We start from the raw sequence: 17,794 nt of genomic DNA, 5'->3' as shown, positions 1-17,794 counted from the left end.
AAAGTAGTGTAAGTGTTTGTGTGTGGAGATTAGTGTTTTGACCACAGAAAAATAATTAGAATAAGATAATTAAATTAAACTGCACAGCAGGAAAGTGGGTAAACAGCTATATGAATGTTTCTTTCCCTTTGAACGTCTCTGTTCAACTATATTCTGACCGATAATGTCTTATATATATTATATTAAAATTGTTATTGTTGTCACATACAACCATACTGTGGCTTCGGGATGATGTTTAGCGAAAGTGAAATCATTAGTCGGATCTGACATATGTTTTGTGCCTGTGATTAAATAAGATGCCTGGTTTCAGCACCCACACATAACCACATGTGACAGAAAGTACCTGTGTGTATCTTGATGTGGATACCATAAAGAAAAAATCTTTGCATTCAAGATACCGTGAGCCTATATTTGTGAATTATGCTTTGGGTTTCCATATATGTTGATTCCCAGAGCTATTTATTTGTACATAAAACCAGAGAGCACTAAAAACTAATCCGAAGTAACATTGATGCCACGACGATGTATCAAAAATTGTCTAATTATAGACCTTAAAGTCTAATTTAAATGCGGAAAAAAGGTCCAGATATACCATACGAGCTATTTTCAGAGTGTCAAGGCCATCAAAAATCCATTTATTGAACAAGCTTTCATATTCATTCTAGAGGTGTTTGAACTGCGTATAAACCCTAAGAGCTATTATAAAATGTATGAAAACAGACCTCCCTGCAGATATATATTTCCACGTACATAATGCTGGCCAACGTCTGTGCACTTTTTAAATCAGTAAATGCATAAAATAAGACAAAACGTTCAGGACAGTGGGTTATGGTTTTAGTGTTTGGAGGCGTCTGAGTCACTGTAACATGTGAGGTCATATGCTTTTACTAAACTTCCCTTTATAGTAGTACTGAGAAAAAGGAGCAAGTTTTACACCAAGATTGATTGTTTGATATGAAAAATTTAAGTTTAAATAAGCCATATAGAAAACAACTTTATCCGCAAGATATATCAAACACTATAACTCAAAGCAACTAATTTTAAGAAGAATCACCATGATGCAAAATTAGAAAACGTGTGTAAGAAATAGCTGTGAAATGAGAAATATTAATGTATTTTTGTTTCGTTGAAAACAACTTAGATTTAGTCCGAAACTTCGGTCATTTCAATAAATGTATGTGATCTAAAAATTTGTCTTCATTTATGTTTTTAATATTCAGCAGATCAAACAGACCTTTTAGAGCCCTTCCCACATTTTAAATGAATTTTAAACTAGAGTGCTCAAAGATACTTTAAGATTTTTGACAATCTTTTCACTCCTCAGACTAGTAACAGTTTGCTTTATCTGCATCATGAGTTGACATTTGCCTCGAGGCCTTATTCCAAAAAGCCCCAAAACTTTGTGTTTAACGGCACACTCAAATCCCCAACGTACTTCAGCTCGATGCTGATATTTTGAAACTCAAAACATCAACAGTGAGCTCAGAGGAATGTTGAGAATTTATAGCTGTTATTGGTCACAATAACAAAATCATGGCGTGCATCTTTACAGACTTATTCACTGGTAACCTCTCAGATCCTCATCGGAGTAAATTATTTATGAAAGGCAGGTGCAAGGAGAACTTCAACAATTAAGTCTACAGTATTAAAAACGCGACAAAATATGCACCATACTGTCTGTGCGCTTAGAGTGACAGAAATCTGGAATACTCATGTCAGAATGTGTTAACATCTGTCAGTCAGCCTGACACCTGTATGTTTGAAAGTTTCATTTTGAATAATTGCTGGCAAATGAGGCCTTAAAGTGTGATAAGTATGATAATGTCAAAGAGAACATAGTCGCTGTGAAATTAAATGCACGTTTGGTGCACAACGATGATTTCATTTACAACGATACAACTCTTTATATGCAGATCTAGCCCATAGAATTAGTAGAATTTAGACTAAATAGACACTTATTTATTCCCTGCAGCAAATGTGTGCATTTCTATTAACGTCACTGTGCGTATTTGTATTAATTTAATAATTAATAGTCTCTATTAATTTCTTTGATTGGAAAAATAAATTATTCAACATTGGATAATTCATTGACATGTTCACATTGAACTGGAGTGTTAATACAGCCGGACTGGACTAGTTATTAGTCACTGAATAACAATATGAAAAGCATTAAGTTAGAAATTATTAAAGATAAATACAAATCTTGTTTAATCTCTTTAAAAAAAACAGTTCTCCATCAGCAAATGCATGCATGTATGGAGTAGATAGATAGATAGGGATTTACTATAAATAATGAATGAATCATTTATAAGAATGAAAGACGAAACTGACTAAAACAAAACAAGAGTCAGGACCATGAGGTTAAGAGCACATCCTCAAACCTTCCTCAGACTACTCAAATGATCTATTTGTTGACGAGTATCTGAACATAGACTTAGGTGGGCCTGCATGTGGGGGTGGTCTTAAGAGGGTTTTAGGACTAATGAAAACCGGCCCTGTGTTAATTAATACTGGCAGGCCAGTGTTCCTCCTGGCAGTGTGCAGGCAGACATTCTGGCCTGCCCTCAGTGACGCCTGGTCAAAAATAGGGCACCACACAGCACAGTAATGATCACAATGGTGACATCATCTTTGCCTTCAATGAGCTCTCTCCTCAGAGCTCTTCTGAACAAAGAGCAGCAGGCATGCAGGGAGGGAGGCAGATGTCACTTTGTGTCTGGGGAACATTAAGACCAACAAATGTTCTTTGAATCCTTGAAAAAGCCTTTTAGTGGTTGCGTGGGGTAAAACATTGCTTTGCTAAAAGTCACTAACTGAAAAATGGGCTCCCTCTCATCCCGAATCAGGCGCATGATTTTTTTTCATTTTGTCTGCAACACATTTGAATTGAAAATAAAACATTGACAATGATAGGATATGTATTCACTGACTGCAACAGAGCAAACCTATGGCTAGAGAAGAATGTCCACAAATAGCTCACAAGCATTTCAGATGGTGCCCCTCAAACATGTGACCTAAAGTGTTAACACATGTGGCCCTGCTTTTTCACAATTGTTACTCATCTGTTCAGATGTATGTTTTCATTCCTGTGTTTGAAGCAGGTTCATACACACTTTAAATACGGCCTCATCAAGTGAACAAAGAGTTGCTAAATTATCTTGTTCGCTGCTCGGCCACAACACCGTCCGCATTGTTGATTTGCGGATAGAGGACGCCTTCCTCGATGCAACCCTGGGTTTAGGAATCGAACCGTCAACCCAGGGATCATCAGCCAATCTGCTCTGCCACCTGAGCCATGAGGCCCTAAAGAGTTCCTAAATTATAAAAACGCCTGTCCCCAAGTTGCCGTGAGATCATCATCAGCGGAAATACTGCACTGTAAGCGCACAACACAAATCTTTGGCCGCATTTAGCCTGCAGTTTGTTGTTCTACACAGTTGTCATCTCTTGGTAGGAAGATTTCTGAAAGCAACACAACATAATAAAATTCCCCTGGGACAACAACATGTGCTTATGTATGTGCTTCGTTCACTCAACTCTGCTGTGTTGCGTGTTTGTTTCCACGAATCTTCTGTTTGATTTACACTGGAAATAACTCACAACCTTTGCCTGGATGTTCCTTCCTAGAGGTTTCTCAGAGGGCATAGACTCTTGCTCTTTGTGCTCCTGAAGACACTGAGCTTGTATTGTAGTCCTCCTATAAACCAGCCTTTGTGGTATTCATGTGTCTCCACAAACAGAGAGAGGGAGGAAGGGAGACAGAGGGAGGGAGAGAGAGCAAGAGGAAACAGATTCTCAAGACCTGGACAAGCCGTGGGAAAAGAGGGGTCTTGTAGAGGAAAAGCAGAAATGTCTCAGGACATTCCTTTGTGATTACACAGTGCTGGACAAATCCAGACATTCTTGCAGTTTTTTCTGTGTCTTAAGGCTCGAGTTAAAGTCAATTTAGTGAGCAGAGTGTCAACATAAACACCACTGTATTCCTATAGATGGCCTTAAACATTGTTATATTGCAAATATTGTTTCTGAGTGATTTTCCCCAAGCAATTTGATTTTGATGAGCACAGTCCAGCTGAAACCCGAGAGAGAAATCCAGCAGCTGGAATAAATGAACAACAGCTCAGAGAGACAGGTACGTATCCATCTCATATCCACAGCACATAAATAAGAGAATTTGAGTGAGAGGACGGCACTGTGTGCAAATCTCAGGTTACATGTCCATATTCTTAGCTGAGACAGTAAACAGCCCCCCCAGTGGAAAAAAAAGCATGTTCCTCCCTTGTCACAGCTAGCATGAATGAGAAACAACCCCAAGGAATGCTCCATTATCGTCCCATCAGCAGCACTGGGGGAGGAGAGCTTGTAGTCCCTCTTCACGTAGCAGTGTGCAGAATCATGTGTCTGAAGGGGGGGGGGGGGGGGGCAGTGGCATTGGCCTACAGACCCACAAGTGGGTTGAGCAGCCTCCTCCCCAACTCACCAGACCTTGCACTTCCTCATTTGTCTAGGTCATGTGTCCTTTTTGTCAGCAATTAATCTGCAGCACCGCCCTCCTATATTTATCCCTTTCTCTCTCTGTTTCTCCTTCACCTCTTGTTCCGTTAGCCTTGGGTAGATTTACACTTGGTTTGATCACTGTTCACTGTTGTATGAATGCGACTAATAATGGATCGCTGGGCCTGTTAAGTGCTACATTTTACCAAGCATGATGAGAATCTTGTTGACCTTCACATTATTATGCATCTGCTGTGTAACAGTGCTCCCTCTCCGCTCCAAACTGACCTTCCTGGACCCACACACACTTAACATGAATTCAGTGTGTTACAGTTTTAGATGGTAAATTAATTTCAGTCAGTAGAAAAGAACATAATAATGCCTAGATCTGCAACATGAAAACAAAATGAATTTTAAAAAAAAAAGTATGTGTTCAGACTTATCTGTGATCAATGCTTCCTGAGGTCTACTAAATTAGATGTTGAGTTAAAGAATGCAAATCAAATGAATGCTCCTAATCCTGGATTTACTGTGATGATGGGATCTACGGTGCCTTTCAAAAACAATTATTCAAATCAATCTAATTAAACCTGTTGAAATTGGCTTTAATTGCCTCCCTGACTAAACAAACACCACCAAGTTCTGGCATGCAAATAATAGTGAATCTCTACTGCGTCCTCCAAGGATGTTGGGAGAAAAGTGTGAACTACAGTGCCTCTTAGTGGCTATTAGCTTCCTCTCTCCTTTCATAATGACGTCACCCCTGGACAATACTGTGTATACACCGTGTGTGTGCGTGTGTGTGTGTGTGTGTGTGTGTGTGTGTATATGTGTGTGTGTGTGTGTGTGTGTGTGTGTGTGTGTGTGTGCGCGCTACCTTTGTTGCAGATGACCCAGATTCTGATAATTGTCAAGTGAACTGAGATCATCATCAACAGCAACAGTATTAACAAGTGCAGCAAATGAAAAAACGAGCAACAGCAGCATCAGCATACACTATATTACAATTTAACAGGTGCATGCTGATGAACCATACCATTTTGTATACACAATGTCTATATTTAGAGAAAAAGAAAATAAATGCTCCTTTTTGGAATTAATGGCCTTTTGAGGACTGAGTCTTTGTTACATCTTTACTATTGTCATTTTGTTTCTTTTACAATATCTGTCAGTAAAGTTTGCAGCTGCAGTCAGAAGTGTCATGCCAGGCTGCAGTGGTCTGTTTACATGCAGTCAACCCTATGACTGTCACCTTCATGCACAATCAATTAGCAAGTTAAATAAAAAATTTAATTGAATTATTAAACTACAGAACTTGTAATGATGATTGACCCATGCATTTACTTATTTACAATGACCATTACATTTCAACTCCAATATGTTAGATTACTGATATGATTTGCTGTCTAAACTGTTAAAGGGTAGGTTTACCCAAAATTCTAAAAATAATGTTGTTGAACTTTTGGTTTTACTTGCCCAGGATTTGAGATAGCCATTTCTGAGATTTCTGCATCCATCCCAATAATGGATGTAATTTCATTCGTGCTGGTAAAAGCATCAAAGAGTCAAATTTTTAAAAAAGCAACAACTTTTTCCAGAAACAAAGTTATTTTAGTCAGTTCACAAATAATCCACAGACAAGTGTGAACATTTGTCATTAAAAAAAAGAAAACTTGTGGCAAAGAAATAGTCCCTACAAAGACAGTTCACAGTGTTTTCCGTGGATGATGTTATCACTCCTCTCTAAATCCTTTGTCTTTAGGAGGAGTTGAGAAATTATGAGATGTGTCTTGTCATGTGTTTGGCATTTGTTCAGTGCTGCTGGAAAGCATCTAAGTAGCTGTAAGAAAGGTCTTCACTTATTAATTTTGACTTTTATTTACAATTTTTTCCTTGGGGCAGTTTTCTGAAAATGTCAGAATGCTATGATGCATCACATGCCCCAGTTTAGTCAAAATCCAATGACTGGTTTGAGTGAGGTATTTTACATAAAACATAATTGAAACCTGAATCTAATAAAAAAAGTGACATTAAAATCCAAGCAAATACATTCAATTTAAAACTGCTACAATTCTGATGTTTTAAGGAATTTATTCAACATTTTAATGGCAGATAACACAATTTTTGCTGCCTCTCTTCCCATATCATGATGGCTAATATACTCCTTCATCACATGAATTGTATAAATTGCTACACCCTCTCTATTCTCATTCTATCTACTAAATTCAAAGTCATATATTACACGTGTCCTGGACTTCATTATTTTTCCTCATGTCTTGGCTGCCCCTCACATTTGGAAGTTGACTAGTGTCTGGTTTATCAATCGGCCATAATCATCATAATTAGATGTCAAACAATGATGGAAAGAAGATCTCATTGCTGTATCACACTGTAAAACACTTAATTACAAGTAAATGTCAATTATGACTTTACTTAAGATAATGTAGAAGTATTATCAGCAACATGTATGGAAATATCAGAAGTGAAAAGTGCTAATTATTCATGACTGCAAAATGACCCATTTACATGATGTTATGATATTTTCACATTGAATTTTTCTTACTGTTGCAGATATTTAAACTGCATTTTAATATTGATTGATATTTTGTGTTTGTTGTTGATGTGTATTGATCTTTGTATATTTAGGATGTAAATCTTAATCTGCGGAGTAACTTTAACCAGTTGTAAAATAAATGCAGAGGAATAAAAAGCAATACTTCCCTGTGAAATGTTGCCAAGTAGGAATATAAAGTAGCATTAAATGTAAAATACAATGTAAAATGAAAGGAAATGAAATGTCTGAATGATCATTTCAGAGGGGGAACTGCATCCTTATATAGTACACAAGGTCAGATAGTTACAGACAGCCAACTACACAATGACTTTAAATCCCAAATGGCATATTTTATTTCCACCTGGATTCCCTGGCTGATGTTTTGGGCTGCTTCAGGTGCAGCCTTTGCTAGTATCTCAAACTCAAAATCTAATGACGCTACAAACCATGGCACATACAGCACTTTCAACATGAAATACACATCTCTAATGCTGTTAATAATGCTGGCTTGTTGTGACTTTTTACATACCTCAGTTCACAGATGTTGCAAATCACTTAAGTTTCATACCTGGACTCAACTCTTCAGTGAAAAGAAGAACAAGGAGTCCTGCAACAGATGGTATAGCCCCAACAGAGCCTTGATCTCGACATCATGGAGTCTGTCTGGGATTACATGAAGAGAGGGAAGACACATAGGCAGCATAAACACAGAGAAAATATACGTTATTTTCATTTTACTGCATTGTGTGACGTTAATTGATAAATAAAAACAATGCATGGCAATATTTTTGAAAGATCCTTGCCTTTTGCACCTATACTGTATATGTGACATTATTTTAGGAAGGTAGCAGACTTCCATTGATCATTTGTGAAGATAGTTATAGTCACATTATTCCAGAGCTTAATTGTATTGAAGGGGCCACGTTCTGTGCGCTTGTACTGACATAACTCATATACAGTGGTGATGGAATTACTCTCCTTAAAATAAAATATGATTGGATCTCTTGTTTGAGCCACATGGAGACGCTGTTTGGCTTTGACTGGAAATTTTTGTGGTGACAGAGATAAAGTCGGAGTGATTTTTTCATAAATGTGTCTATTATTCTCGGGCTCAAAATTTACTCAAAAAAAAAAACAAAAAAAAAAAACGTGGATGAACCATGTGCCTAAGGATAATTAAGCACCTGAAATCAATCTTCTTGTAAACCACTCCCACCGGGTCATTGCAAATCAGCTGATCCTCTGTGTCAACAGCAGTCACCACAGCCGCCATAGTTCCTGTTGTGCTAAAGCAAGAAAGACTCAAATCAAAGGTGAGGATACGTGCTGACAATGCATTAATATGTTATGGATTTAGTCTCGTTAATTTGTCACTTGTTGCTGAAACTGTTTCAAACGAAAATTACACATCGTTTTTCTTAGCGCTGCTTATTAACGTGAATTTTCAGGACTTTTTAACGTCAGCGTGCAGATGATAAGCTAACCAGCTAGTTAGCTTACAGCTAACTGACTTGCCAGCTCTGCCCAGTCGTCGGGAAACAACAGCCGAACTATTCCGTTAGCGCATCTGAACAGCCAGTGGCCAAGGAGATGGTCAATATTCAATGACAGTTAACTTTGCAAATGCTAAACACTCAAAACGGCCTTTTTTAATTTGTTAGCTAACGTTAGCAGGTCACGTTATTCTGTGGCTGTTGGATATGAAATGTAAGACGCTGCCCAGTATCCTCGGCAAAACAACGGTTATGTTAGTTTTCGAGCAGGAAACGTTCGCGGAAATAACGTTAGGTTAAGGTTAATACTCATTATTACAATCAAATTTATCTAACGCTCGATAATCAGCAAGTCAATAAGATGACTAACATTTTACCTTGTTTGCAATTTGGTTGCGAGAAGATGAATTGCAAATTATCAATCATTTAACAGAAGACGAACAAAATAATGGCTCACGTCGAAAACACAAGACAAAGTTATTTTTTTAAACCAGTGACTTCTCATTTCAGGCTAAGCTGCCTCTGCTGAGACTAAAAAAAAATTTGAATTAAGGTTCTGACTTACCTATATGGTTACTAATCGGTGGTGATGCTTGGCCATTTGCCCAGGTTAGTGTAAGACGCACGAGTTAACTTCCGCCAGTTAGGGGAAACTTAAATGACAAATGTAAAAAAAAAAAAAAAAAATCCGGGCACTATTGTTAAAATGTGTTAGACATCCCATTATCTGATCTGATTGATTTTAATATTTGTGAAAGCTGTATAAATTAATTACTTAAAAAAAAAAAAAAAAATCAGATTTCACTGCCTTTTCCCATCTACACCATATCAGACCAGATGTATTTATCCAAGGTCACATGACACCTTCAAATTGTTGCATAGACCCACATGCTAGTAGTGAACCACAGCAACACGTCTGTAAACACCATATGCAAAATGTTTAGTGCATATCTTGTATTTTCATTGTCCTCTAAAGACTTTTGTTCCATGAAATTGTCTATGTTCGTTGTTTAATAATAAACCCGTTGTGTTTCCCTGAACTTCTTGTGTTCTGTTGTGGGTGCTTAAAAGGTTTGAGTGCTGTGTTAGGGTTAAAAAGGTTTTTGTTATCTGGCCTTATTTACTGCTGTTCATTTCGGTCTGACAGGCTGCTGACTTGCTGAGCTATCTTTGACCACAGGTGCTGTAGCTAATGTCCATGGATCCATATCACTACCAGGGAGTAACTCAAACTGTACCACCTTATGTCAGAAACTCTCAACTCTCCTTTTCAGGTCCTCTGGTATATTTGACTTTCAGCTGATACATCAACTAGCACTTGAGGTTACTTAAAATCTGAGAATGTGTGTTAGATTTAGTAATGTAGCTTAATAATAAATGATCTTTGTATCTTATAACTGGTAAAAAAGCATCTAGCATGTTTAAATGCTCAGCACACAGTGCTGCTGTTTGCTCTTTGGTAGTGTCATGTTCATGTGACAGAGTTCATGGTCCCAAAGATAGGCACTGTGACTTTGATACCAAGACCAGGAAGCAGCATGGAGCAGGTTTTAGTGTTTACAGACACTGTCACGTGTGCTCCAATAACAAATCAGAAGTGCTAGCGCACCAGAGCACCAAGCCTTGTTATTTAACAGAATGAGAGGTTGCAGGCCCTTTTAAAAGTCTGTGCTGCTAGACCTGCCCTGTCTTGTCACTAGATGTGAAATAACGGCTGCATTTAAAAGCAAGTAAACTTCCTGATATCACGCCTCTGCAATATGTTACATTAGGCTGTGATCTCAGATAATGTTACGTTTTGTTCTGAAGTTATATCTTTGGGTTTCATCTCACAAGGTTCAAGGAAATCCATGATGGACTCCAGGTCTCGGAGACTTCCCTTTTGTCTGTCCGGCTCAAGGTCGTCCTACACATCCAGTCCAACAGTCTCCTCCTCATCTCTGGGCTCCAGTAGGTTATACGGTCGAGAGACGGTGCTGAATAATGACCGCTTCCCAAGGGCGTCATCAGCTTACAAAACAGATCTGGAGCAACAGGTAGGCTGATGGCACAGCCTGCAGGCTTGTTGCACAGAAATGCCTAAAGACTAGGATTGATACATAGCATTGCCATTTTATACACAGTGTGAAACCCTTGTTATGAATTTACCTGCAGCATATATAATTCAAATTGACCGCAAATGCTTCTAGTTTCACCTTATGTTCACTTTAGTTTTTTTGATACGTGTTAAGTTTTTAGCTGTCATCATAAACAGCTTCATCTTATTCAGCCCAAATTTACAAAGGCCTTTTACAGTGATGATGTTGGGGAATATTTTTTTTTTAAGTTACTTTAAGTTGGATTAAACGGTCAGGAACAGGAACTATGTTATCCTACTGTTTCTGTGTATCTATTCCACTTGGGACTTTAGTCATGTGCCTTTCTACTGTATTCCTGAGAGGGCATTCAAGTAAGCTTTTTTTTCTGACAGGTTCCCTTAGGACCATGGTACAGTAGCTAACTATGTGTATCAGTGGTGCAACAGCAGACACTTTGAAGGTCTTTTTTTAGGGCAGCCTAGATTCCTTGGCACACGATGTGTGTATTTCAGTCCTGCTGCTCGTCAAGGCCTGACTCAAAAGATAGTGTTACTGTTTGCCTGGGATCTGTATGGTTGTTCCTGGTCTTTCCAGAAGAGTCCAAGCTAGGTGCAAAGACCAAACAATCCACTCACCTTCCATGATTTTATTTATTGTGGATATATATTAATCTATCCAATTAAAATAGTTATATGAGAGAAATCACACCAACCTTTTAAAACCTATTGTTTATCTCTCTATTGACATCAACTCTACCAATTATTTATTTGATCAATCAATTAATCATAATCAATCATGTCTACAAAATGACAGTAAATGAATGTCTGTTATAATTTCCCAAGGTTGCATCTTGTTTTGTCTGCAACCACCAAAGACAGCGTGAAACTGTTGGCAGGAACATGTATCACATCACCCACGTGCTTGTGCCTGTGTTAGCTGAGGATGAGATTCACACAAAGTGGGGAATCACTTATCAAAACATTGCTCCATAGCGCCACTAGTGCCTGTGTGATTCTCCCATCACTAAAAGATGAGAAAAATAACTTGAACAGTATTTCTTTTTTTTCTTTTTTCTTTTTTTTTTGTAATATGCATTTGGTCAGACAAGTACTAACTAATGCTACATGTTTTACCTTCTCTCCTTTTCAAGAACTCTCGTCTCCTGAGCTCATCCAGAGACTACAGCAGCTCTGACAGTCGCTCCACCAGCTGGAAGTTACCCACTTCTCTGACGTCCTCCAGCAGATCTTATGATCGCCCGTGGGTTGAATCCTCTCTGAGCAGCAGGAGCAAACTGGTACTGAAGCTGTACTCTGTCATTTGTTTGTAGCAGGCAAAATACAGTCTGATCAAATAAAACAGAAAACAATATATGATAGAGGTTAGAGGAATATCGGTGCCATTAAAACATATTTATATATTTGTTTTTTTGTTTTTTTTATGTCTGCCTTCTTTTTCCCAGACTGATTCTGAGGGGAGGTTGGGGATGCGCTCAGGTTTGTTGAACGCCAGTGATGATGGTGATTCTAAAAGGGCCAAACTGTCATACAGCAACAGAGGTCTGTACTCAAGGACGCCCAGCACCTCAGTTACAGGATCCACCTATTCCAGCAGTGGGCTAAGCAGTGGCAGAGGTACGTAATACCAGACGTGTGGAGGTCATAAGGAAAACTGGTTCTGTGGTTGTACTAATATTATTTTTATATGTTAGCAAGCTAATGTTAGCTTTATCAGTTGGTTCAGTTAGATAGACAGCAGTTACACCTGGCAATTAACTAGGGTGTAAACATTAAATAACAGCTAATCTCTGTGTAAGAACTAGTTTGTGTGGTGCAACCGGGTTGAATTTAGTGATACATATATCTCTGCTCAGTAAGTACATGCTACAGCTAGGCTAAGCTAAGTAGAACTTACAAACATTTCTAGATACTAAATGTGCTGTAACTTGGGAATGGGTAGTAGTGAAAGCTGAAGCACATGGTCTTTGTCAGCAGTAGATTTAAGTTGGTATTCATATTAAGTTTGATGAAAATAAGTTAAATTCTGATATTAATCAGATGAATATTTTATTAATCTGATTTGGAAAATGAACCCAGCAAATGTCAAAATAGTTTTTCTGATCTTAATTTTTGTTTTTTTTGAACAGGTATAAGTGAAAAACAAAATGACACGTTCGATTCGTCATGGAGCTCATGCCGTTTTCTCTCACGGTCGTCATCATCCTCCTCCTCAAAGCCGTTGTTGTCCAGGAGAGAGCAGGAGACAAAGAACGAGCCCAGTCTTTCAAGTTTGGGAAATGGAAGAATCAGGACGCCTGGAGTGGCTTCCTCCTTATGTATGAATATTTTGTGATGTAGACACACATGCAGAGTACGCAACCTGTCTAAATGCATTGTTACAGTCTCTTCTCTCCCCTCATTTCAGATCAGACAGACAGGGTGACCTCCACATATGCACAGGGAGCTCGGCCTAAAGAGTCTGCTTACTCATCCTCCTCTTCCTCCTCCGCTGCCAGAGAAAGCTCCCTAAATCGCCACCTCTCATCCTCCACCTCGCACCGGTCTTCTCCTCTGGTGCGCGACTTCAGCAGCAGAACCACAACCCGTTACGGCTCATCCACCCTCCACTCATCTCAGGAACAAACAGGAAACCCTGAATCTCCCTCAGATATCTCCTCCTCTTACTCCTCTTACACCCCCTTGTACACCACTCCCCTGGCCAGACCACAGGCGACACTCCCTCCAAGGCCGGCCCCCGAAGGCGGTGAGCCAGAGGGTCGTCGCTCCACGCGACGGCTTTTGTCCCGTCTATTTTCGCGGCGCTCCAGCCAAGACTCTTCTAGTGGCTCTTCCAGTGTTCGCTCGCTTGACGATGACAGTCCGTCAACTGGTGGAGAGTCTGTGGACAGTGATGAGGGAGCCAGGATGTCTAGTCTGGACCCTGACGCTGGAGGGTCAGAGACGACCTTGGGTAGCCTCAGGAATCGTAGAGCAGACCTCGCCCCTATCCAGGAAAACAACAGTGATGGCTATCGTAGCGGCCTGGCTAGGTCCAGAATGGCATCATGGAGAGAGCCTGGTGTTGGCAGTAGTAACACCAGCAGCAGTGGAGCAGGCGGCAGCTCCTCCTGGCTTTCCTCCTCTCTCCGAGGCCGCTGCCCTCCACTACTCGCTCGCCTCAGAAGACATGCAAGGGAGAATGAGAGTGCACACTCAGCCGCAGGCTTAGAAGAAGGCTTCAGCCATCCACAGCATTTACTGAGAAGGTGGGACAACCTTGAGCATAAAGCATCACAGGAAGATGATGATGATGATGATGAGGATGATGAGGACGAGGATGAAGATGAGGATGAGGAGAATGAAGAAGAGGAAGGAGCAGTTGGTTTAGAGGCCTTTGGAGCAGGTCATCCCTGCAGACTGGAGGATGAAACATTACCTGAACTTGAAGATGCCTCAGTTGAATTTTCGCCACGCCACAGAATGGCACTATATGAAAACATTTCAGTTACTAGGGGTCCATTGAGTGGTGTTGAGAGCCAGCTGGACATTCAGAGGGAAAAGCCCATTTCCAGTAGGGATCAAGAAAAGCTGCGCAAGATCAAGGAGAGGTAATGGATTTTGATCTCCCACACAATTTGCATTTATTACCTCTTGACCTTTTTAGAAAACTAGTAAATATTTAGTAATATATAAGGAATTTAGGAAATGTGTTTGATTGCTTTTACAGTACAGGAGTTATGACAGGACAGTATGAATATCAGTTTATTTAGTATTTTCTTGTATAGTGATACGTAGTCTGTGTGATGTATTGAAGCTAGCTTAGCCTTGCTCAGTTAGAGGCGCCTTCCAAAACCTAAAACAGTCTCATTTACATGTTGTATCTTGTGTATTTAACATTTAATAGAAAACAACAGATTCTGGGACTCTTCCAGGCCAGTTAACTATATGACACTAACTGCAAATTTAGAAATACACCTGGGACATTATACAGTTTGTCTTTTCAAGAGACATAGTCAAAATAGCTTTTGCAATTTTGCTCACTTTGGATTCTAACAAATATCATTTTTTATCAGGGTGCACCTTTTTTTAAATACAAATGCACATATTGTAGAATGATCTGAGCCGACAATAAAATAATGAATAACTGTCTCTTTATAATCCATGACCGTATAATTTGTCCAATATTATTTTACATTACATAAATTCTCTAGCAGTGCCTCTTGGGTTTGACTGAAAATCAGTAATTAAGACAAAACACATCCTGGACTGATAGTATATTAGTAACGAATGCACAAAGATGAAACTGATATTAATATTGTGTTTGAGGCAGGAAGTTCTGTATTTTCTATAATTCCCTCAATGTAGTTTTTTGTATTTCTTTTTTTAAGATTTATATATGCAGTTATTAGGTTATAATAGCCACATTCTTAAATTTAAGGTGTTTATATATATGAAACATGAGATGTTTTAAAAAAAAATTTTTTTTAAATTGGTACTTAAGCAACAGTAGAACTAACTATCTTCTTATCCTGCTGCAGACTGCTTCTAGAGGATTCTGATGAGGAAGAAGGCGACCTGTGCCGTATCTGCCAGATGGGGGAGGAATCAGCATCAAACCCCTTGATTCAGCCTTGCCGCTGTACAGGCAGCCTCCAATACGTCCACCAGGAATGCATCAAGAGGTGGCTTCGCTCCAAAATCGGCTCAGGTAAATACAGACCTCTGATATGGCTGCGGCGCCCAACAGCACTATATTTTGTCAACAAAGTCAATGACTTTTTCCTTTTCCTTAACATTTTTTTTTCTCTCAGGCACAAACCTTGAGGCCATCACAACATGTGAACTCTGCAAGGAGAAGCTGCGCTTAAACATAGACAACTTTGACATTCAGGAGCTGTACAGGACACATGTGCAAGTGAGTCATTTCACTTTCCTTGGTATGAGAGTAGAAATGAACCGAGCTCAGATTATACATAATTAAAACAAAAAATGAATGAACTCACATTTCCTTAGGCTGATTAATTTTACATATGGGGATTTTCATAAAGAACACAACTAACTGAACTATAAAGTGTGGTATACTCGAGAGGAATTGTATGATGTGTAATTTTGATGGATCAAAACCATGTTAGTTGCATATATATATAGATGGATGAAAATTAAAGGAAAAATCAGAGTAAGTGAGTGAAACACTGAGAGGTTTGAGTATGAGTATGTGAGTCCTATGCCATGGTGTTTCGCTGTCACCAGATCTCAACCCAAATGAACATCTACAGGACATTTTGAATCAGAAAACCAAATGAGGAAAAGTCTTTTAAAAGAAGCTGTTCACCCCTCCAGTGGAGTTACAAAGACCTTACCAAGGCAATTTTATGTTTGAGTTTCTTGAACTGGACAGTGTGCTAAGAGGGCTTTTTCTCTGCTCTGCAGTCAGAATATGATGAGTTCATCAGCAGCGGTCTCTATCTGGTGGTGCTGCTGCATTTCTGCGAGCAGAGGTTCTCTGATGTCCTGGGAGCCGTCGATGCAGCTGGGGTGAGAACACACAACAGAACACACACATAAATGCATACATACACAACCACACTTCTAGATCTGCCCGTAGTGCTAATTCAGCACCATGGCAGGTCATAGTAAATTAGTGTTTCTCAGATTACATCACAGCATCCAGGGGTTCCTGTTTTTTCTAGTCAGTATATATTCATGTTTCCACATAGCACCACGGATGTTCAAGTCAATACTAATTTAAGCTATTTTACACTTTAAAAATGTTGACGTATTGAATTGTGGTAGACTTCACATCTTGAAAAGAGATAACTCTTCCCTCTCTCACCCAGTTATTCAACCTGGTGAGAATCCTTCATGAACACATGGACAATCTTGAAAGTATGTCGCTCGGCCCTTTTCTCCTATGGTGTTGTATTTGTTGATAGGCAGTCCTGATTTGCTACCAGCGAGCTTTCATCTGTAATTACCATGTTTAAAGCTACCAGCTTTTCAGTGCATTACAGTGTTCTGTAGATTGTGTATTTTCATTGTTATATTTATTACTTGGCTACAGAATTTGACTTGATGTCTCTGGATTGCAGGCCCCCATGGAGAAAGTGACGAGGAGGTGCGAGACAACAGACCGTCGATTGAGTTTTCTGACCTGGATGACGATCTTGAAGAGGAGTACTAATTATGTGAATGTGGTGGAATGAGGGTCAAAAAAGTGGGTCAGATTACCTGAAGTTGCAGGGCTACACCATACCATATGGTAGCTCACCCCGTTTTCACATATGCTTTGACATTGTCACGGTCATCTGAAATGCAAGTGAGAAATGCCAAGTGCACAGAACATGTCTTGCCTTTGTTGCAGGTGGCTTTTGCAAATATGCAAACTTGAATTGAACTAGTGAGTAAAACATTCTGTCTGACACCACTGTATTTCTGTTTCTATGAGTGCACTTTATTCACTTATAATTAAATAAAAATGCAAGTCTTTTTAACTGTTATACCACAAGTGCTTTAATGTTGAAGTAAGGAAGGAATAGAATAGAAGGAACACAGAGGTGAGTGTGGATTTGTACTTACGTTCTGATGGTAAGACGGATGCTTTTGGGAGAGAACAGAAAGAGTGGCGATTATTTACTTTTGTTGTCTGTTTTCCCCTGACTTTTCACACCGAGTTAAAAAGAAAAAAAAAAAAAGAGGACTTACCCATCAACAAATTTTCTTCATCTATGTTTCAGTGTTTGAAATGCTTTATGTATGTACAAATCTAGTTTCATGCCTCTTAATTTTGGGAATAAAGATTGAATGCAGACTGCTTTTTCTGTCAAGTCTTATTTACTATTATATTGATTTTTACTATTATCTGTTGATGTTGCAGGCACAACAGAGTTCATACAGAGGTGCTTCTTGTTAGAATAACATTAGATTTGACTTGTCTGTGCTTCATTCTCTGTGTTAGAAGTGAATTAATACACAGGAGTCAAAACATGCAGCACTTGTAAGATGCTGCCTCCTCTGATATAGAGGCAATTCTAAAGTAACCTGGTTCCAGACCTGAGTTCAGTGTGATCGTCAGGCAACAAACTTCAATAAGAATATTCTAAAGGCAGAAGAGAAAAATCCATCCTAAGGCAGAATTTGCATCTGTTTTTATATATAATATTATACAGAGCTCCTCAG

At 39.1% G+C, this 17,794-nt stretch overlaps 1 protein-coding gene across 1 annotated transcript; it reads left to right on the top strand.

The window, feature by feature from the left end:
* The first annotated feature begins 8,320 nt into the window (after positions 1-8,320).
* Positions 8,321-17,420, top strand: march7 (membrane associated ring-CH-type finger 7). The gene is made up of 11 exons (XM_022768332.1): positions 8,321-8,361; positions 10,378-10,577; positions 11,770-11,916; positions 12,082-12,253; positions 12,766-12,954; positions 13,044-14,226; positions 15,157-15,326; positions 15,430-15,533; positions 16,049-16,153; positions 16,456-16,504; positions 16,708-17,420. The coding sequence occupies exons 2-11, from the start codon at positions 10,392-10,394 to the stop codon at positions 16,797-16,799; spliced, it is 2,397 nt and encodes a 798-aa protein (XP_022624053.1). The 5' UTR covers positions 8,321-8,361; positions 10,378-10,391; the 3' UTR covers positions 16,800-17,420.
* The last annotated feature ends 374 nt before the right edge of the window (positions 17,421-17,794 follow it).

Source organism: Seriola dumerili, unplaced genomic scaffold (genome assembly GCF_002260705.1).
Source record: "Seriola dumerili isolate Sdu_G_001 unplaced genomic scaffold, Sdu_1.0 BDQW01001449.1, whole genome shotgun sequence".
In the NCBI taxonomy this organism is placed as follows: Eukaryota; Metazoa; Chordata; class Actinopteri; order Carangiformes; family Carangidae; genus Seriola; species Seriola dumerili.
Note: the sequence above shows the minus strand (reverse complement) of the source record. Positions and strands in the feature narration are given on the sequence as shown.

What these genes read in the sequence shown, in the direction of transcription:
- march7 (XM_022768332.1), top strand. Translation starts at nt 10,392, where the DNA reads ATGATGGACTCCAGGTCTCGGAGACTTCCCTTTTGTCTGTCCGGCTCA. An exon ending in TGAGCAGCAGGAGCAAACTG is followed by an intron (nt 11,917 to 12,081) that starts GTACTGAAGCTG and finishes TCTTTTTCCCAG; the next exon opens with ACTGATTCTGAGGGGAGGTT. An exon ending in TGTACAGGACACATGTGCAA is followed by an intron (nt 15,534 to 16,048) that starts GTGAGTCATTTC and finishes TCTGCTCTGCAG; the next exon opens with TCAGAATATGATGAGTTCAT.